Source organism: Mus pahari, chromosome 10 (assembly GCF_900095145.1).
Source record: "Mus pahari chromosome 10, PAHARI_EIJ_v1.1, whole genome shotgun sequence".
NCBI classification, from domain to species: Eukaryota; Metazoa; Chordata; class Mammalia; order Rodentia; family Muridae; genus Mus; species Mus pahari.
In genome coordinates this window covers 68302979-68324739 of record NC_034599.1, presented here as the reverse complement: position 1 = coordinate 68324739, position 21761 = coordinate 68302979, and the positions used below count along the sequence as shown (strand labels likewise).

The 21761-nt window shown below is 41.4% G+C and overlaps 1 protein-coding gene across 5 annotated transcripts in view; it reads left to right on the top strand.

The window, feature by feature from the left end:
• The window catches only part of Unc13c (unc-13 homolog C), a 496297-nt gene that overhangs the window by 472673 nt on the left and 1863 nt on the right, over window positions 1–21761 (top strand). For all 5 annotated transcript variants that reach the window (XM_029543555.1, XM_021206602.2, XM_029543556.1 and 2 more), the window contains 2 exons: window positions 17325–17417; window positions 18536–18695. In XM_029543555.1, coding sequence (XP_029399415.1) covers window positions 17325–17417; window positions 18536–18695 — 253 coding nt within the window. The remainder of the gene's footprint in view (window positions 1–17324; window positions 17418–18535; window positions 18696–21761) is intronic.

Here is a 21761-nt window from a genome sequence, read left to right as displayed (position 1 = left end):
AGTTCAGGATAACGTGAAATGGCAAACAACTTTTTGCCTCTGTTATATAAAAAGCAAACCTACTTATATTTCTATATTCAATGATAAAATAGCTCAGTGAGTTGGCCAATGTATTGATGAATAATTGAGTATCCTTTTTTAAGGAGGAAAAGATGATTCATTGTTCATTTACCAATTAGGAGATAATAGAGCTGGCTTTGGGACCCAAGAAGGGTGACTCACTCCAATTCCAGAAAGATGGAGTTTTGGGCCAGTGTGAATCAGGTAGTCAGAGGTAGAAACTGGACTCTCCTGCCCATGAGAGCTGGTGGGAGTACCAGGGAGAACTTCTCCACCCTCATCTTCAGTGCCCTCTAGGTACTGCTGTCTATAGTGAAGTTCTATAGTTCTGTGGAATTCTGCTCTGCCCTGCTTCCCTTGAAGTACATTTGTGATAGCCCAGGGGTCCAAAGCATTATTTTTCTCGTACTCAAATGAAATATTAATACTTGTAAAATTTGGTCACTTTATCAAGTAAACTGAACTTTCTTCAGCGAATGTGCTCTACTACTAATTTAATTAAGTATTGGCCCTAACATCTTTCACTGTGTTATGTAAGTAATTTAATTCCATGCCTCTGTTTTCTTACCTAAAAGCAGGGTGAGGACAGAACTCCTAAGTGGGGTTGGTGAGAAGATTAAATGAATAAATATGCAAAGCTCTTCAACAATGTCTAGCATATAACAAATACTATATAACCTGATTCTTCCAGTACCCTGATTCTTGATTCTGAAGACACATCTCAGCATTCACGGTGAAAGTGGCTTTTCGAATATTTTCCCCAGAAGTAATCCCACGTTCTTGAGCGGCTTCCATTTGGGTCGTTATCAGGCTCATTTGAGAAGATTCAATTTTCCAATAGCATAGCCTTGATCATTATAGAAATGTGGCCAAATAATTGAAAGACAATTTCTATTTATTAATTACTCTATCTCTTGAAATTGACTAAATGATTAACACAGTGTATTTACTCAAAGCATAACAGGAATGAAGTCTGAAATGACTGTGACGTCCTTAATATGACATGTGACTTCAGCAGTAGTTGGGAATGGTCTATGGGAGTGCTTCAGCAGTAGTTGGGAATGGTCTATGGGAGCACTTCAGCAGTAGTTGGGAATGGTCTATGGGAGCACTCTGCTTGAGTGTTTTCACTTAATGAAACAGTGATTCACCTCAAACGCCATCGTGACTGAGTCCAGCTGGAATGAATGGGTTCTAGCTCTTATAGAGAAAAGGTTCAGTGTCTCCCCATTCTGCATGATATTAGCTGATGGCATTTTATAAATGGCTTTGATTACAAGGAGGCATATTCCTACTTAACTTGTTCAGAACTTTTTATCATGAAAGGATGTTGAATTTTATATCAGCAAGGTTCTTGTCCTTTATCACGTGGGTATATCATTAGTTTTATTTGAATATGCTGAACCTTCCTTACATTCTAAATCTCTTTAAAAATTTTTAAAAGAATTTACTTTATGTATATGTTTTGCTTGCATGTATATGTGGGGACCACGTGTGTGCCTAGTGCCCACAGAGGCCAGAAAGCGGCATTGTAGACTGTGGAGCTGGAGGTACAGATGATGGTGAGCCTCCATGTGGGTGCTGGGTACCAAACCTCAGCCTCCTTTATATGCTCTTAACCACAGGGCCATCTCTCTAGCTCCAACAATCCTAAAATCTTTATAATATGCTGTTGAACTTGTTTTGCTAGGACTTTGTTGAGGATTTTTACATCAACGCTAATTAAATAAACTGACCTGTAGTTATGTTTGGTGCCATTATTACTGTCTTCCTCTGGTTTGGCATTAGGGTAGTGTTGACCCTACAGAATGTGTTTGGAAGAATTCTTTTGTCTTCTGTTTTAGATAATAATTTAAGAGGGCTTAGTATTGGTTCTTCATTAGATGTTTAGTGGAAGTTAGCAGTGCATCTTTCTGGTCCTGGATTTTCTTTGGGAACTTACTATTATTACTTTTTCAATATTGCTATTGTTGGTCTGTTTAAGTTTCCTGATTATTTGGCATATAGTCTAGGAGAAACACATTTTTTTGCTTCTACTAGACACTACAAATGTTGGATACAACTTTTCACAAGTTCTAACAGGCTTTCTATCTCCTGGGTCTCAGTTATAGTGTGTCCCTTTCCTTACCCGATTTTATTTTCATTGCCTCTCCTTCTTTTAATCCAGCTAAGGGTCTCACTAGTCTGTTCATATGCAAGAGAACCAGCCTTTCTCCATTGGTTCTCAAACTTTAGGGCACCCATCTATACCCACTCCACCAAGGCGCTTTGTCATTGTTGAAATTCATAGTGGAAAGAAAGATAGGAAAGCCAGGTGCCATCCCAGGGCCACTGATAGTTGCCTAAGGTTCCCTGTCCCCTTAGAATTGGGAAGTATAAACAGGCAAAGACAAGGACATGTTAAATAAGAGCTGTTTGATTTCTGTATTCTACTGTAAAGAAGGACAGCCATCCAATGCCACTTGGGAACAAATGGATGTTTTCTGTCTCTTCCTGGTTTATCTCCCGACTTCAGTGACACAGACCCCAACCCCAGCCAACTCCCCAGTCTCTGCTCCCATTCTGCTCACTGGCTCTTTTCTTTGTTGGTTTAAACTGGCTGGCACCCAACAGGCAACCTCTTCTCCAACAATTAGCAGCTGTTGAGACGAGATGAGCTCTTCCTTGGCCTCTGAGGGCTATGGAGCCATCTAGGGGAGGCAAACCTGTAGGCGGTTACCATGGAGCTCCAGCATGGAGACAGGGGAGACAAATTCATTCCTGAAACACTTTCATTACCATAATAGCTCATTAACACAGGACCCAGAATAATACGCACTATTGTTGCTAGCTTTCTCTGAAAACGAGAGACTAATTTGATTGATCTGGATGTGACATGAGGGTAGGACGATTTCAGGGAAGAGTCACTACCAGAAACCTCATCAACTTGCAACAGCCAAGGGCCACAGCACACACTTTTAACTTCAGCAACAGGAGGCAAAAGCAGGAAGGTCTCTGTGAGTTCAAGGCTTGCATGGTCTATATAAGTTCTAGGTCAGCCAGGGCTACATGGAGAGACCCTGTCTTGAAAAGAAAATGGGGGAGAGGGTATTATAGATGGTATGTACACTCCTTGAATAGTTTGCTTTGAGATTATTCTGTCAATCTGTCAACAGACCTGAAGCTTAAGTATTTTCACCTTTTATATGATAAAGTATATAGTTTAAAACATTTTTGACAATATTTTGGGTTGAGACATCATATTTACCATGATTATAAACCACTGCGTAGAACAAAGAGCCATAGAAAGAAAATAAAAGAAAAAAAATTCCATGGCCAACAAAGAGAATTTTGCCTGCTCATAAGTTCTTCTGTGTGCTCCATCCCAGTGCTAGACCCCATGCTCTCTCCAAAGGCAGCCAATGCCCTCTGGGTTCCCTACAGAGCTGTCTTTCCTTCTCTAACACAAAAGATGCCCAGCTCTATGGTTCCTTCTTACCTCTCTTTTCAACTTGATGTCTAAGTCCTTTCTATGGACAGGTCTCTTTTCTGTTGTTTACTTTTGACGAACATATGGGTTGGTAGCCTGAAGAGTCTCCAGGATCCTGGATTTCATTATCACAGGCAGATCTAGTGCATAACTCCTATTCTAAATACTGATTTCAGAAAGAAGGCAGACTTGCCTTCCATCCTTTTATCTTGGACATCAGCTATTCTTGTTAAGAGCATGTGGCTTCAGACAATATAATATTCCCACATCCATACTTTTCCCGAGTGCCAGCACATGGCAGTATAGTGTGATAGCAAGGTCCCCCAGGCCTTTTAGTTACTCATAGACAGTATTCTGATAGGCCATTAAAGCCTAAGGAGAAATCTGAACTCAGGCCTGAATAAACCAAAACCATCTTTCTTCTCTACACAGGGATATATAAATTCTCTGCAAGCTGGCAGGGGACTCTGAGGGTTTGCTGTTAGCCAAGAGTTTGAATCCACTGCCCAGGACCTAAGATATGACATCTGCTTGGGAATCATTAATCAGTAATGGGAAGCTCATGGTGGCCTCAGAGAGGATCCCCAAATTACCAACAGATCATCCAGGCAGAGAGTTCAGTCTTGCTCTGCCTCAGCAACTGACATCTGAGAGGTTGGTGTGGGGCAGGGCAGTGCCACTGTGCAGGGGGATCATTGAGTTTTGGAGGTTGGCCTGTGAGCCATGTCCTGTGGGAAACTAGCCACCCCTGAGCCAGCCCCTAGCCAGCTCACCAGTCATAGCCTTGCCATTCCTGCCCCAGGCTTCCATTGTTCTGTCTTCCACTGTTTGTCACCACGCTGCCTCCCCTAGGTGTTGGCTGCCTGTCTAAAGCTCTGCTTTGTGCGGAGCCTACAGACTCTTACAAAGCTTTTGTGCCTTGCTCCAGACCTCTCTGCCAAGGGGCTGCGCAGAACCTCCCAGCCTTGGCTATGTATGCAAGCCATCTTCAGAACCTTCAGTGCAAGCAGGCATGTACCGAAGAACTTGATTACTGGTTTAGATGGGCCCACATTTACATCTGAATGATCCTTGGGTGCCTCTAATACATGGTGAAGGACAGGAATTACTGTCCTGAACAATTTTTAGTACCTGAAATAGAGGTTCTAAATCTTTGATGCATACTGAATGAATAAATGACTGGCTGAGTCCTGGATTCCATCAGCTAAGATGACATTTGGTCAAGCAGGAGCTGGAGGCTGGCAGAGAAGAGCACAATGGACCTCAAATCCCAGACCTAAAAAAAAAAGCCTTTAACAATGAGACACCAAATGAATTGTTTTAAAGGTAAATCATTAAACGGTGCATAGTAAATCCTGCAGTATCTGTGGCCACGGTCGATCTAATCCCAGGTGGTTTAAGTAGGAGACAAATTGGAAGGAAGATGGCGGGTTTCTGTCAAAGACTGAGATATGAGGCACAGAGTGATTCGGAGCCATAGAAATTAGTCAGAATTTAGACATCCTTAGAATATTGTCTCTTATCTCCGCTGCTCCATGCATGCTTGCTGTTTTTCAAGAGATGTGTGTAGCATTTTCTTTAGAAAGAGAGAAAGTAATTTCAGTGCTCTCTCCTTGGGGAGTCCTCCGTGCTGTTTGAACTCTGGAATTTGCTAATCACAGTAGTTGTGAAGAACATAGTCTTTAGAAGTTATTTCTGCACTTTTTTCCTTTCTGCTCTTCACTGATGGCTTCAGACAGTTCTGCTCCTGCGTGTATTTACTTTAAAATTCACGGTCTCCTCAAAAGGTGTGTGTTCCACCTCCATCCTTTTAAAAAATTATCCATTCCTCTTCAGTAACCAGATGGCATTAAAGATTTTTGGAAGAAATCATTCATTCCCAGCAGAGAAATGATTTAAATTTTCAGTTTTGTCAAATCTAAAGGTTACCTTGAATTAAAAAAAAAATAGTCCACATATTTCTCTCAAAACAAAATATAGATATTTGTGTCCTGTGTGTACTTTAAAAAGAAATTAACTAGATTGTCCAACCCACATCAAAATACAAGGACAAAGGGTATTAATGTTAATAGCTCTTAATATGTGGCCGCAGCCAGGGTGATCTCCGGTTTTCATCTCATGGTGGGAGAATGATTACCTCAGCTCATCATTGTTTTAAAAAAGAAGAAGAAGAAAAGAGAGAGAAGACTCTTTAGATGCTGGAGTGATTGCCTGAGCCCACAGTTCACACACAGATGACCAAGGTTGAAAACAAAATCCAGAGGCGGTAGAGTTAGTGTTTTCTTGCAGAGCTGTTTCTGTGTTTTGATCCTATTTCTCTGTGGGTAGAGGGGCAGTGGGCTCGAGTCGGAAGGTTTTTGTCTGTGTGCTCTCATTTTCCACAGCACACACCAAATGGTAGGTTTTATATAACAATAAGATGAAGAAAATCACATTTGTTTCCCCTCTCCGCTCTATGCCATTATACATTCCAAATTGCCTGCTCTTGTTTTGTACCACGCGTAATGATCAATCAATAAAGGAGACGGCTAAAAGAATGATGGGAAAGAAACTGGGTTTCCTGGGGTGCACACTTAAGCTTCTCCACTTCAGCCGCAGAGTAGACTCCTCTCTCTTTTGCCAAATCTGCCTCGTACTGTCCTTTGCGTTTCTTTTATCTAATGTTCCGTCCTTGCCAAACTCAGTTGGATTAGCTCAGCTTCTGATAAAGGTCAGAGCACGCACAGCGGAGTTGATCTGTGGATATCCACTTCCCACAGAGCAGCTTACACCCAAGAGGGGCCACAGCATCCCGATTCACTCTTCCTACAATAGCTTCTCATTTTCTGGTTTTTTGTTTTTCCTCAATAAAGTCCTGAGTATGATGAGAACTCTACTGTACACCTGGACCATGGTGCCTGCTGTAGTCCTCTTTGGGCTCATTGGCATCATTATCCACAGAAAGGGTGGGTTTTTTGATGCTGTTCAGTGGCTTTTGACTGCTAGGACTTGAGCACTCAGCCAGATGAGCATTTTGGGTTGATAACAGGATGGAAGTCGGTTCTATCTTCTGCCTTCACTAGGTGCCTATTATCAGATCACAGTGAACACTGCTCCATCCACCCATCACTGCGTGCTACCAATTTTCCTGCAACACTGCTCAATTACTTGCTCCAGTACTGCAGTCAGTAGTTTGAACACTCGAGGTATGCTTGGCAGGATGGGTGGCATCCTGATCAAAGTGACAGAACCACGTGAGGGAAGCCTGTATCCTCACAGATGGGGAGAGCACAGGATTCTCTGACATACATCTTGTACTCCTCATCTGCTTGGCTGTTCGTACTGTCACACTGTTTGACTTTTTACGTTCCTGCATTGCTTATAACCCATGTACAGACTCTCTTCATTCTTCATGTGGGTTCACAGTCATCAATAAGAACTGTGTCGTGCTCACTGTTTTATTCTTTATGTGCATGTTGTCTAATTTTTAATCCTTATTAAAGCGTTACTTGCATGTGTTTGTGCATTTGTGCAAGCATTTCAGCAAGACAGATTCATAGGAAAGAAATTCCTAGGCAAATAGAGGTAACAGTTTAATTTTTTTAATTATTATTTCTTTTATGGTTTTACAGTTCAGCCATTGCTCTCCTCCTGGTCCCCCTTCCCACTGTTCTTCATCCCCTTCCTCCTCCCCTCTTTCTCCAAGAGGATGTTTCCCCCACATCAGGCCTTCCCACTCCCTGGAGCCTCAAGTCTCTCAAGGGTTAAGCTACTCTCCTCCCACTGAGACCAGACCAGGCAGTCCTCTGCTATATATGTGCAGGGATCTCAGACCAGCTCCTGCATGCTCTCTGGCTGGTGGCTTGGTGTCTGAGAGATCTCAGGGGTCCCATGAGACTGCTGGTCTTCCTATGTCTTCCTACAGGGTCTCCCTCCTCCTCAACTTCTTTCAGACTTTCCCTGATTCAACCATAGGAGGTCCCCAACTTTAGTCCAATGGTTGGGTATAAGTATCTACATCTGTTTCAGTCAGCTACTTGTTGGGCCTCTTGGAGGGCGCCCATGCGAGGCTCCTGTGTGTACACACACCATCGCCTCAGTAATAGTGTCAGGCTTTGGAGCCTCCCCTTGAGATGGATCCCAAGTTGGACTGATCACTGGACCTCCTTTCCCTCAGTCTCTTCTCCATTTTTGTCCCTGCAGTTCTTTTAGACCAGAACAATTCTGGGTCAGAGTTTTTGATTATGGGATGGAAACCCCATCCCTCCACTTGATGTCCTGTCTTTCTACTGGAGGTGAGCTCTACAAGTTCCCTCTCCCCACTGTTGGCCATTTCATCTGAGGTTGTGTTCTGAGAGTCTCTCACCTTGAGGTCTCTGGTACATTATAGAACACACACACACACACACACACACACACACACACACACACACACATACCCAAGGTTGCATATTTCTATTCATTCTGCTGGCCCTCAGGGCTTCTCTCCTGTTCCGGCCCCAATACTTGATCATGTTCCCCTTTCCCTTCCCCCTCCCCTCTTCCACCCAGATCCCTCCCTCTCCCTGTCCCCCCATGATTACTTTCTTCTCCCTCCTACGTAGGAATAAAGCATCCTCATTTGGCCCTTCAGCTTGTTAACCTTCTTGAGTTCTGTGGATTGTATCCTGGGTATTGTTCTTTTTTGGCCAATATCTACTTATTAATGAGTACATACCATGCATGTCCTTTTGGGTCTGAGTTACCTCACTCAAGATGATATCTTCTAGTTCCATCCATTTGCCTGCAAAACTCATAGTGTCCTCATTCTTAATAGCTGAGTAGTATTGCACTATGTAAATGAACCACATCTTCTGTATCCATTCTTCCATTGTGCAACTCTGAGTTGTTTCCAGCTTCTGGCTATCACAAATAAGGCCACTATGAACATAGTGGAACATGTGTCCCTGTGGGCATGGTGGGGCATCTTTGGGGTATATGCCCAAGAGTGGTATAGCTGGGTCTTCAGATAGATCTTTTTCCAATTTTCTGAGGAATCCCCAGAATGGTTTAATATAATATTTTATTAATTCTTTGAGAATTTCATACATGTATAAACTTTTTTTCATATTCAGTCTTCATTCTCCATACTCCTCCCCGATTTACCCTGCATTCCTCCCAAATTCATGTCTTCCACTTTTCATTTTCAGTAATCTACCAAGACCAATTTGTGATACCTATATATCCAAAGGTTAGGACTATCTAAGGAGTGTGGTCAACCTGCCAGGAACCACATACTTCATACTTACTCTTCTTCCTTCAGAAGTCATCAGCTGCCCACAGCTCCTCAGCTAGGAGTAGCTCACGAGTCCCTCCCCCCCCCACTGCATGCTGAGATGTGTACTGGCTTGTTCTCCACAGCAACCACAGCTGTTGTGAGTACATGAGGGCAGTGGCCCTAGCATGCATGGAAAAGACACAGTTTCCATCAGATCATCCCCAACCTCTGGCTCTTATACTTTCTCTGCCAAGAGACTTCTTCCAAGATGGTCCCCGAGTCTTAGGGGACATGGTTATATGGATGTTCAAAGTATATATAGCTGAGTATTCCAGATACTTACTCTCTTCACTTTCACCAGTTGTGATTCTCTACATTAACCACTATCCAATTGCACAGGGAGACTTCTTTTGGGAGGTTTGAGGTCTATACAAGCATATGGGTATAGAGTTATAAATTTAGAAAGCAATTTGGAAAAACACGTGGCAGTAGGTTCATGAGTTGTTGGCCACATTTACAGTACTAAACACATGCTTTCTCCAGGGGAGTCGGTGTTTGTCAAATAAGAAGGCAGTTGGTTACCCCACAACATTTATGCCACTATTACCCAGGGGCTATTTTTGCCACAGAAGCCATTGTTATAGCTCATCGAGTTTACAGCTGCATAAGATGAAAGTACCATGGTAAGAATATGTTTATAAAATGCTTTCCGTGTATATTAAAACATTTTGTAAATTCTTACTAATAATTTGTTTAATGTCTACACCTAAAGGATGCAGGTGCTATTATTCTTATTTTCCCCCAAAAAAAACTAAACAGAGAATAGTTTAGTGACTTTCCCCAAGTCATCCAGCTAGTACATGATGGGGCCTGGATGTAAATCTATGGCATATAATAGAGAGACTGACCTGCTATCTTCATCCTTGTAAACAAGGCCTTTGATAGACTAAGTAATTTTTTTAATCTTTTATTTGTTTATTTATATTCTAGATTTTATCCCTTACCCCGTCCACCCTCTAACTGTTACACATTCCATACCTCCTCCCCACCCCACTCCACCCCACCCCAGTCTACATGAGGATGTCCCCCCACCCAAACAGACCTCTAAACTCCCTGGGGCCTCCAGTCTCTTGAGGGTTAGGTGCATCTTCCCTGACTGAACCCAGACCTGGCAGTCCTCTGCTGTATATGTGTTGGGGCCTTCATATCAGCTGGTGTATGCTACCTGGTTAGTGGTTCAGTGTTTGAGAAATCTTGGAGGTCCAGGTTAATTGAGACTCCTGGTTCTCCCAGAGGGTCACCTTCCTCCCCAGCCTCCTCCAGTCTCTCCCTAATTCAATCACAGGGGTCAGCAGCCTCTGTCCATTGGTTGGGTACAAATATCCGCATCTGACTCTCCCCGCTGCCTGCTTGGTCTTCCAGAGGGCAGTCATGATAGGTCCCCTTTTGTGAGCACCCATAGCTTCAGTAAATTTTTTCTTTTAAACGTCACATAGTATCAAAACCCCAGGTCAACATTTCCATCACTTTTTGTAGAGAACCTCTATAACTTAAAAACTCTTTGTTCTCTCTTCTTTTATGGTAACTAGTATCTCATTTTCTCCTATACACCATTCAGCAAATACCTATGACCAAAACCTCTGACTCCCTAGACATTCATAATTAAAGTACTGCCAGGGGCATTTATAAGCTGCAAAAGAGTAAATCCTAGACTATAAGAACATTTTTTCACCTCCTTCAGCAAATCCTACCAGTGTGTACCACCACAACAAATGGAACATTCATTAAATAATTGCTTTTTATATACTTGAATGAATGATTTTTGTGCATATGTGGAACTCTGCCCCAGTAGTATAACATCTCAGGAAAGAATCCCTCTGGGTATAGAGGCCAGACAAAGACCAGTATTCATTTAATTTATTTTGAGAAATTTCCACTGAAATGTATTACTTAACCACTGAGTGACTTACAAAATACTTAACATTAAATCTAAGAGAGACAACCTTTGAAAGAAAGTTTAGATTGAAGAGTTCATCCTTCCTTAACATCTCTGGTCCTGATCAATGCTCACAGCATCCCTTACTTCATCTACCCATCACTCCCATGCTCCTTTTCAACTTACCCATCATGCCTTGCTTCATCTACCCATCATTCCTGTACTCCTGTTCAACCTACCCATCATCCCTGTCCTTCTAGCCCTAAATCCTCTTCTTCAGAAAGAGGCATGCAGGGTGTGACCCTTATAAGTTCAAGCTGAGTAGGGCAAATGTAACCACTAATATTCAACAGATAGTGACAATACGATACATCCTTACAGTTGAGGTCATCATTGGAGCTGGAGAGAAGGCTCCGTGGTTAAGAACTCATACTGCTCCTGCAGAAGACCTGAGTTTGATGGCCAGCACCCATGTCAGTAGCTCAGAACTAGCCAGAGGATTTAACTACCTTAGGCCTCTGCTGGTACCTGTACTCACATGCACGTAGTCTCACACATATACCAGGAGGAGGAGGAGGGAGAGGGAAGGGGAGGGGGAGGAGGAGGAGGAGGAGGGGAAGAAAAGTTTCATGGTCATTGCCATGCTTTGCCATGTTTTGGACCACAGGGTGTGGCCAGTCTTGATTTCCTGTGGTTGACATGTTTACAAGTCATTTTTCTGGCACAATACTAAAATATCCCTAAGCTTTTGAAACTTTGAAATTTCATCTGTACATAAATACACGAGAAGCAACTGACTAAATTTAAAAGTCTAGGATCATTGTCTCTTTTCATAACACTAGGCCTTGCTTCATTTCCTTCTGGATTTCTCTATTGGGAGAAAAAAAAATAACAGCCAATTGGACTCTCTTATTTCTTAGAGACTTTTAAAAATCTGTAGGACAGTTTGCCCTGTATCTGTAAATTTTAAACATTTCAACTAGCCAGATATTGGTGTAGTTTGTGCTTCATTAATTTTTCTGAAACGAATTTAATTTTTTTATTCTTAGAATTCAGGACTTCCACCTGGAAAAAATTGCTTTTATTATGCCTTGATTCTGGCTCCAGATTTTATTGCTGCTCTGGGGACACCATTTCTAAAGGGAAACTTTCTTCTCTAAGCTTTTCTCCTGAGTTGTCCTGTAGTCTGCTTCTCAAAAGCCCCTTATTACATTTCATGTGTTTGCTCATCCTCAGACGAGATGGCTCAATATATAACTAACCTGGCTATCCTTACCCACTTCTCAGCTGTCTTTGGTTACTGGCAGAACCAGTGTTTTGAGGCTAGAGTTGAAAATCTCTGAGCCTCTGTGCACTCACCTGGACCAGTCAGTTCCCCCTGTTACTGTACTGACTGAAGTAACTGCCCAGAAGGAGAGCAGTCCTACAGGGCTCCTTCAGTGGGAGTCTGCTTTCCCCATCACGCCTGGTGGCATGGAAAGCACAGGGCAGTTTGGAGTAATCCTTAAGCCTTCACCCCCACACTCATGCTTGCTAGCAATCATGGTGGCTGGAGCAGATTGTGACTGGCTGGCTGCATGCAAACAGTTCTCAGGAGCTAAGCAAAGTTGAATGGCTAGATTTCTATTATTTTTTCTAACTTCCAAATTTTCAGGTATGAACAAATAATAGTGATTATTGAAAATATCCCAGGTTCCTGCCTCCCAAATCTTGTTTTATTGTTGTTTTGGGGGTGGAGGGTTAATTTTTGTATTGAAAGTCAGTCCTTTAGTTTTTAGAAGGACTTTTGGAGAATCAAGATATTTGTCGATAGTAAGACTCTTGCAGGATGGAATACAACCAGAAGGCACAATATACTAACCTCCCTTTGTCAAAAGCTACACAGGAAGTTGAGAGCTAGAGAAGAAACTGGCGCCTAGAATGGGCTACTTACAGAAAATGCATTATAGAATCCAGCCTTCAAAGGGGACCCCCAGGACAGGACACAAAGAGAACACCTGACATGACCTGAGTTCTCTTCTTGCCAGGATACCCCAATAGCCAAGGCCATCTAGACACTGGAGTGTGAGGCACACAACTAATGCTACATACAGACTATAAGCCTCTCAGAGCAAAGAGGAAAGTGTAGGTGATGAATTGAGAGCCCAGAGGAGAATAATTAATATGTCTGCTTTTAACATTATCATGTATTGCAGCTGCAGAAGTAAAGCCAATACATCTGGCCGAAGGGATCAATAAGAAAATTGAATGTCTTCTTCATTACATTAAGTTACTATGTCATAGGTATGTTTATAAGCTTGCAAGCCTCAAAAGATTAAGTGAAAATATTCCAATTAAAAAATCACATCACTAAAATTTACTGGTTCTCCTAATGCAATTTATAATAGAAAATTATCTGCTTTTAAATGGAGCAAGATAAAATACTAAAGAATTAACTTTTAATTTGTACTATATATGTGTATACAAAAATATAAAATGCAGGGCTGGAGAGGTAGCGCAGTAGTTATAAGGGTGCTTACTACTCTCCTGAAGAACCCAGGTTCAGTTCCCAGCACATACATGGCAGTTTTCAGCCATCTGTAGCTCTAGCTTCAGAGGACCTGATGCTCTCTTCTGGGTTCTGTGGGTACTGTACCCCTGTGGTACATGCACTTACACAGAGGCAAAACAACAATAAACATACTTTTATAATCATTATCAAAAGACGAGTCTTTGAAAGAGAAATATCTGTAGCTATGTGTGTTTGGAGGAGGGAGGTCAATCCTGCATAGGCAAACTCAAGCACAAAGTCAGAGGTGTATCCATCCTGCACCGGGAAATGCTAGCATAAGGTTATTACCAGTTTATGGATGGTATAAAATTATTTATACCTATTATTCTCAAATCACATGAGCCTAGCTGTGTACCCTATTGCTCCCTGACTGATGTTACAGTCTGCATTCTTCTTGTCTAAGTTGTTGTTACTCATAGAAACCATTCAGGGTGAGGGGGGCTTCCCCTTCCTCCCTTGGGAATGTTCTTCCACAGAGTCCAAGCTCTACCTCTCAATGCCAAAACTAGGCTAAAAGGGAGGGTCTAGTGGTGAACAACAGGCTCCTATTTATATCCTGATCCTGATTCTATACTAGCTAGAAACCTGGAGATCCTCAGAACCTTTTGGCTCCAGTTGAAGCACTAGAAATTCGACTCTGGCTCCTTGCACATATCATGTAAAGGTTGCAAAGTGGTGAGCCACACAGTTCCACTCAGGAAAATTACACTGTGAACAAACTAATATGTGGAACAAACTAGTGGAAAATGCTTCATGACAGATTATAGAAGCACGGCTTTTAAATCCCTGTGGTAACAGCGTTTACTATAAATATTCAATACCTTGGGTTTATTAGCCTAAAAGAAATTCAGATTTCATTATGTCCATTTTCAAACAAAATATGAGTTTTTCTTGCCCCCTTTGCCTCCCCCTCCCTCCCTGCTTTTCCTCTTCCGCTCCCCCACCCACTCACCTCTTTTTCACTTTCATTTCCCAGGAGATCTCCCCTAACCTCTACACTTCATTCCCATCTTGTGATCTCCCACCTAGTTTCAAAGTCTACATTCACTCTCACATCCCACTCTCCATGTAAATATAAACATTAAACTCGAGAATCCATGTATGAGATGGCTCATCTTTGAGACAGGGTTACCTCAGTGCAAAACTTTAGTTCCACCATTTTCCTGCAAAATTTCATTTTTCTTAACTGCTGAGTAAAACTTCTGCTGTGTATCTGTGCCACATTTTCCCTATCCATTCTTCTGTTGATGAGCATCTATGCCCCATGTCCCGACTATTGGGAACAGGGCGACAATAACCGCGAACAACAAATCTCTCCGTGGTAGGATATGGACTCCTTCGGTGTACACCCAGGAGAGGTAGAGCTAGGTCACGAGGTAGTTCTGTTTTTAATGTTTTAGGAACTTCTGTACTGATCTGCTCTACTCTCCAGCTGTGGACAAGGGCTCTGTTGCCCCACAGCCTCTCCAGTATTTGTCTTCCTGGTCATGGTCCTTGTGAATGGGGTGATATAGAATCATAAAGTAGTTCTTGTTCCAATTTTTCTGATAAGGGTGCTGACTTTTTTAAAAAATATTTATTAGCCTTTTATGTTTCTTTTGAAAACTATTAATTTCATTATCCCCTATTCATTGGCAGTTTTGTGGGCTTATGTTTAATTAATTATGTATTATATAGTCTATATGTCTATCTAAAGTATAGCTAGCCAAGATGGCTTCCCTTGCACAGCAACTTTTTAATTTCATATGGTCTTGTGTATTGATTCTTAGGACTGTATCTTGAACAATGGGAGTCCTAATCAGAACATTTCCGCCTGTACCTACAACTTAATTGTAACTTTTTACATTTTCCTCTGGAAGGTTCAGCAATTCAGGGTTTAGATTCAGGTTTCCTGAACTAATTTTCTCTTCTCAGTATATATCCTTGATACCCTTTATTGAAGATCATATGTACATAGCTATGTGGATTTATTTCTGGACTATCTTATTCTGTCAGTTTGCCTATTTTTTTTCTATTACTACCATACTTGATTCTCACACACAGCATAGTTTGAACTCAGTTATAGAACCTCCAGAAATATGCTTTCTACTTAGGATAGTGTTGGCTTTATGTGGTCTTTCATGTGTTTCCATTTTTTTAAAGATATATTTTCTAGTTATGTAAAGAATGCCATTGGATTTTATTTTTTTTTTTTTTTTTTTTTTTTTTTTTTTTTTTTTTTTTTTTTTTTTGGTTTCTCGAGACTGGATTTTATTTTTTGACACAGGGTCTCACTGCATAGCCCTGGCTGTACTGGAACTATCCTCAAACTCAATGAGATCCACCTGCCTCTACCTTTCAAGGGCTGGAATTAAAAGCATTATGCCACCATATCTGCTGTCATCAGAATTCTGATGGCAATTTCACTAATCTGTCTGTGACTTTTCATAACATGGCCATCTTTACAGTATTAATTCTACCTATCCATGAACTTGGAGCGTTTACATCATCTGGTGTCTTTTTTAACTTGTCAGAGCCCTCAAGTCATCACCTTATAGATCTTTCTTCTTTTGTGGAGTTTATTCCTGGGAACTTTATTTGGGTGGGGTGAAAGAATGAGATGGTTTTCCTAATTTTTCAGTGGGCTCATTATTGGTATGTATAAATGATACTCAGTTTTATACATTGATTTTGTATCTTGCCACTTTACTGAAAATGGTTGTTAAGTTTAAGCATTTTCTAGTCCAGCTCAGTGTAGAATCATGTTGCAAATGAATCGGGATAATTTCACTTAAAACATCTCAGTGATTCATTTTCACGAAAGAGTCTTTGAGTAGTGAATTTGTAGTTGGCTTTATGAGGTTTCAGGCCATACAACAGGTGGTAGCAGCTTCATGTACAGTGGAGTAGGAAAACAATATCACAATTTTTTGAGTAGAAAGATACATGGTAAAATTAATAATGAATATGCTTCAAATTGGTGTGTTTATAAATATGTTAATAAGTGTGGGTATAGGAAGTGGTTGGCATTCTCTTCAATTTACAAATAAGAAAGCTGTGGGTCACAGGTGCTGAAGAAGGCAGCGATGGCTTGAATTTACTTATCTGACCCTAAATGTCAAGCATTCTTCTAGGTATGTTCAGCCCTTGACTCACTGTGACCATAGCAGGCTTGCCTACCGTGTAGATGATGCAAATGTGTACATTCTAAGCTTACATATGGCAGTAACACTTATTTCTTGTCCTATGCTGAGCTTCATGGGGACTGGAGCTCGGCATACAGTCAGTTTTTTTTAGTTCCCAGGGCTCTGCTGTGTCACAAGACAGTACAGAGAAGGGGTGCTGGTCCAGGTCTGCTTTTCTCCTCTGGATATCCAGGCACTGTTGCTTGTACCTTAACCGGGCTGGGCCAGTGGGTTAGATAGGATCTCAGTCAGCATGAGTCTCAGAGAAACAGCCTTCTCCAGACAAGGTTTTCAGTGAAAAAGTTCTCTTTCTTGGGGAGCTGGGGGGTTAACAAAGATTGTAAAGCCTTGGAGAGTAAGTAAGGGTTTCCAGGGTGAGCATACTTTATTGGCTGAGGAGCTGGGAATGCTTCGTTTGCATGAAGAGGAATTCCAAGTGCTTACTGAGTCTGTCCTTATAAGGAGAGAGGAAATTTAACCTGTAATCTGGCCAGCATGCTATGGGATTCTCTCAATGGTGGTGGAGGACATGCAGGCACAGCGCAGGGAGGAAGCAGGCCTGCTCCTGCTGGTCTCAGGATAAGATTTTTGACCTCACTCTTGTTCCCAGCCTGGACCACCTCCCCCTAGTTCCATGGCTTTCTGGGCACCCAAGGGGGAACTGAAGACTTTTGGGGTGGTAAGAATTGGGCATCTGGTGAATTTCCACTGAATGTATGGCATTTAGTATTTGTACTAATCGGGCTAAGGATGACTCTCCCCAAGCTGCACTGTAAATTCTGTGAGCACTGATCACTGTCCAACATAGGATATTACTAGAATAACCATTTAATACTCAGGCAAAGAAAATAGATTCCCACAGTCGTGTAGTGTGAACATTCATGCTACTACATTTCTTCTGTTTGCAGGTCGCTCCTCCAAAGATGCTGTAGGCCAAATCTCTGTCCATGTGGATGTCACCACCACCCCAGGCACTGGAGAGCATAAAGTCACTGTGAAAGGTACATCTGGGGTTCAGATATTGCACCTATTAACCTTCAACATCTACAGAAATCATATAAAAGCTATCATTTATCACATATTTTTTTAAATGTAAGCTACTATAGGACACAATTAAAATTTCTTCGGAAAAACAAATTCTTAAGCTAAAACATAAAAAGACGATGCACTGGTAACTAAATTTCAAAAGTGGGTTTGTTTTATTGTTAAATGTAATTTCTCAAACTGAGCTATATTTTCTTAACTATTCACATAACCTACTTATTTTATGTGACTTCTAACTCATTTTCCTTGTTAATAAATGGCTCGATGTTATAAAAACAAATGAACCCTGCTTTCCAACTGAAAGGTTTCAGTAAATATCTACTACTTTGCTGAATGTGTCCATATTCTGTTTTTATTGTAGACGTGGTCATTTTAGTATGCAGTTTGGTCTCCCAATGTATGTTTTAATTGCACCATGTTCCAAAACTGCTATGGATTAGAAAAGATTATGTGAAAAGGACATAGGAAAAAGTGACCCAAGGAATACTTGTACTTACACAAGATTGGATGCAAGTATCCTTCAAAGTCTTTTAAAACTATGCACATATCAAACTCGAGAGTTTTCATCTTTAACAGTAGAAATTTTAAGACACTTTGATAGCCAAGACCAAGCAGGGACATATAAACATATTTAGAATTGTCTATGAGTCCTGAGATAGGAAATGGCCATAGTGTTTAGTATATGATGGAATTTGCAACTGGGAAAGAAGTAATAAACTAGATGACCATGATGAAGTTTTATAAATAATACTGACTATAAAAATATTTATAATATGTGATGACCTGATTTTTTGCATGGATATTGAGTTTTCGTGCACTAACATAGAATTAAGTTGAATCTATTTTCTAAATATTTTGTGGTAGTGCTTCCCTAATGTTTAATAAGAAAAATCATCAGGGTTTTTACATTTCTGTATAAGTACCATTCACATGAGTGTCGGCTTATCCAGTGTTCCAGCTTGTGGGACATTTTCTTGTTGGTACAGTCAGTCCACACTGAAATGCAAATCCCCGCTAAGAAGAGGAAGCCCGGTTCCACACACTCATTTACTAAAACTCTGTTCCTGCTTTTCAGTAATTGCGATCAATGACCTAAACTGGCAGACGACTGCCATGTTCCGCCCCTTTGTGGAAGTGTGCATGCTGGGACCCAGCCTGGGGGACAAGAAGAGAAAACAAGGGACAAAGACAAAAAGCAACACATGGTCACCGAAGTACAATGAAACCTTCCAGTTGTAAGTCAAACAAAATACTGCTAGTTCACTTAACTGGATGCTAGTTGTTGGCTAAAACCCACAGGTCCCCTCCTGTACCTCAAAAACAATGCAAGCTAGGCTTTGATTCCTAACCACAGCAGCTGTGCATATCAGGCAGTGTTATGGATACTGGACACAGCTGCACATTGGACTCAGATAATCTCTGGCTTTTGCTATCATTGAAATGTCTTTCTAGAGATGATTATCATGGTCAAGTGAAGGGCTACCATGTTTAAAGAAACAGTATATATTGGGGAAAATGGGGAGATTAAATGACTTGGTGAAACCCTCACATAAAAGTACAATTTTCAGTTCTTGAGGCAGAGTCTAGAGGGTTTTCCCAAATGAGGGGTAAATAACAAATGTGTCTTTAAAAGGGAAGCCAGACCAAGTGTGTTATGGTACCCTGCAGCTTTCCACTGCAATAGTCCAGGCAAGAGATAAAATAGTTACTAGCCTGATGGAAGAATTTAAATTTGGATGAGAGGTGGAATATAAGCCTACATGACCAGTCTCACAAATGTGTCTGTAGAGGAGGACAGTGAGGGATCTGAAAGCTAGGTGCGAAAGGACATCACCAAAGTTAGGACAGTAAAAATTTCTCAGTCCCCTTCTGAGAAACAGTGATCTTCCATGAAGGGAGACTGGCTACTCAAGGCAGACATAACAGGAAATCGATGTAGCAAAGATGCTGACCCCACCCTTATTCTTTCTGATGTCCTTATGGGAGGACTTTTTGTTTAGACTCCACCACCCACTGGGAGGTGGAATGTGGCAAACTCTAGCATCACAGTGCCATGGGTCAGCACTCCATTGTAAGGTGAGAAGTGGAAGCATGACCCAGGTCTGAGACGCGACCACCTAGGTCAGGTGACAATGACAGCAGGAATTTGTTTTTAATATATGCATTTGGAGATCCCTTGGCATGTTAAGAAGATTTATCAAATACATAACTGGATAATTTGATAATCTTGAATCCTATAAGTCTAAATGATGCAGCTGACCTAGTGCTGCATCAAGAAAATAGGACAGAGCCCGAGAGATTTCCACACAACCAAACATACCCTCAAAAGTGTTATGCTTTTACTAACTCACTTTCTTGGGGTACATACCTTTAATTCCAGCATGCAGAGGCAAGTGAATCTGTAAGTTCAAGACCAGCTTGGCCTCCTAGTGAGTTCCCAGCCAGCCAAGGCTATGTTGTGAGCTCCTGTATCAAGAATCCCAATAACCATAGGGTTGCTAACAAACCACCTCACAGAACTATAGATAGCCTTCCACTTCAAGTTACACAACAACTTTGATGTCTACAACATCTGCTTTCTGGAAATAACTTGAGCAAAGTTTCAGCTGTAATATCAGAAGGCACCATAACCAATGTTCTTGGGAAGGCCAGCATGTTTAACACATAAGGCCACTCCTGCCTTGCTTTATTCTTTTGTTCTTACCCGTCAGAATACCACAATCTGGCCTGTTTGTATGATTTCAGATGACCTCTAAACAAATACCCAGTTTAGTTACCAATGTAACCTATAGATGAACATCTGGCTACATAAGATGCTCCAGAAATTTAAAAAAAAAAAATAGCACTTGCAACAGGAGTTTGAGACTTGCACTGGTGACAAATAGATGAACATTCTATAGAAAGTTGGAAATATCTGATAGATTAAAACTAGGGCTATTAAAAACAATGAATTTATGAAATTCTTGGGCAAATGGATATATCCAGAGGATATTATCCTTAGTGAGGTAACCCAGTCACAAAAGAAGTCACGAGATATGCACTCACTGATAAGCAGATATTAGGGCAGAAACTTAGAATACCCAAGATACATTTTGCAAAACACAAGAAAACCAAGAAGGAAGACCATCATGTGGATACTTCATTCCTCCTTAGAATAAGAAACAAAATACCCATGAAAGGATAAATGTACAGAGACAAAATTTAGAGCTAAGATGAAAGAATGGACTATCTAGAGACTACCCCATCTGGGGATCCATCACATCATCACACAGATACTAATGCACATGCCAGCAAGATTCTGCTGAAGGGACCCTGATATAGTGGCCTCTTGTGAGGCTATGCCAGTGCCTGGCAAACACGGAAGTGGATGCTCACAGTCAGCTATTGGATGCAACACAGGGCCCCCAATGGAGGAGCTAGAGAAAGTACCCAAGGACCTGAAGGGGGCTGCAACCCTGTAGGTGCAACAACAATATGAACTAACCAGTACCCCCTGAGCTCGTGTCTCTAGCTGCATATGTAGCAGAAGATGGCCATCATTGGGAAGAGAGGCCCCTTGATCTTGCAAACTTTATATGACCCAGCACAGAGGAACGCCAGGGCCAAGAAGTGGGAGTGGGTGGGTAGGGGAGCAGGGGTGGGGGGAGGGTATAGGAAACTTTCAGGATAGCATTTGAAATGTAAATAAAGAAAATATCCAATAAAAAATTATATTCTCAAAAAAAAAAAAAAAAAAAAAAACTAGGGCTAGAGGAAAAAGACTCCCTGCATCCCACCCCTTACCTCCCAAATGTGCCATTATATACAGCAAGCTATCTTTGGCTGTGCTAGTAAAGGCTAACTGTTGTCAGAGGGAAGAATTAACACTGCAGTGCCAGCCCTGCTGAAACTGATGTACTCTGGAGATGTGCACCAGTTATACATCTTAGAAATGCCTCTTCTCCCAAGAAAAGGCTACTGGATAGAAAAGCTTCTCAGGGAATCAGAGGCAAATATTCTTAGTAGCTGGCAAAGAAATAGCTCAGCTATTCTTCCAACAGTATCCCTCATCCAGGTTCTATTATGGTTATCAATCCAGAGCCTCTGTATCTAATAGCTAAACACTACATAATAATTTATTTGCGAGCCTTAGGTGATATACTTACCATCAATGAAGTAAGCAGATACAGACATCCCAGGACACCTATAAATGTAGCTCAGCACATTTGTAGAGGATGATATCAAAAAGTCTGACACATCTGCCATAAAGCATCATTTTTATATCTAGGGGAAAGTATATGTTTGATTTCCAAGCATTATCT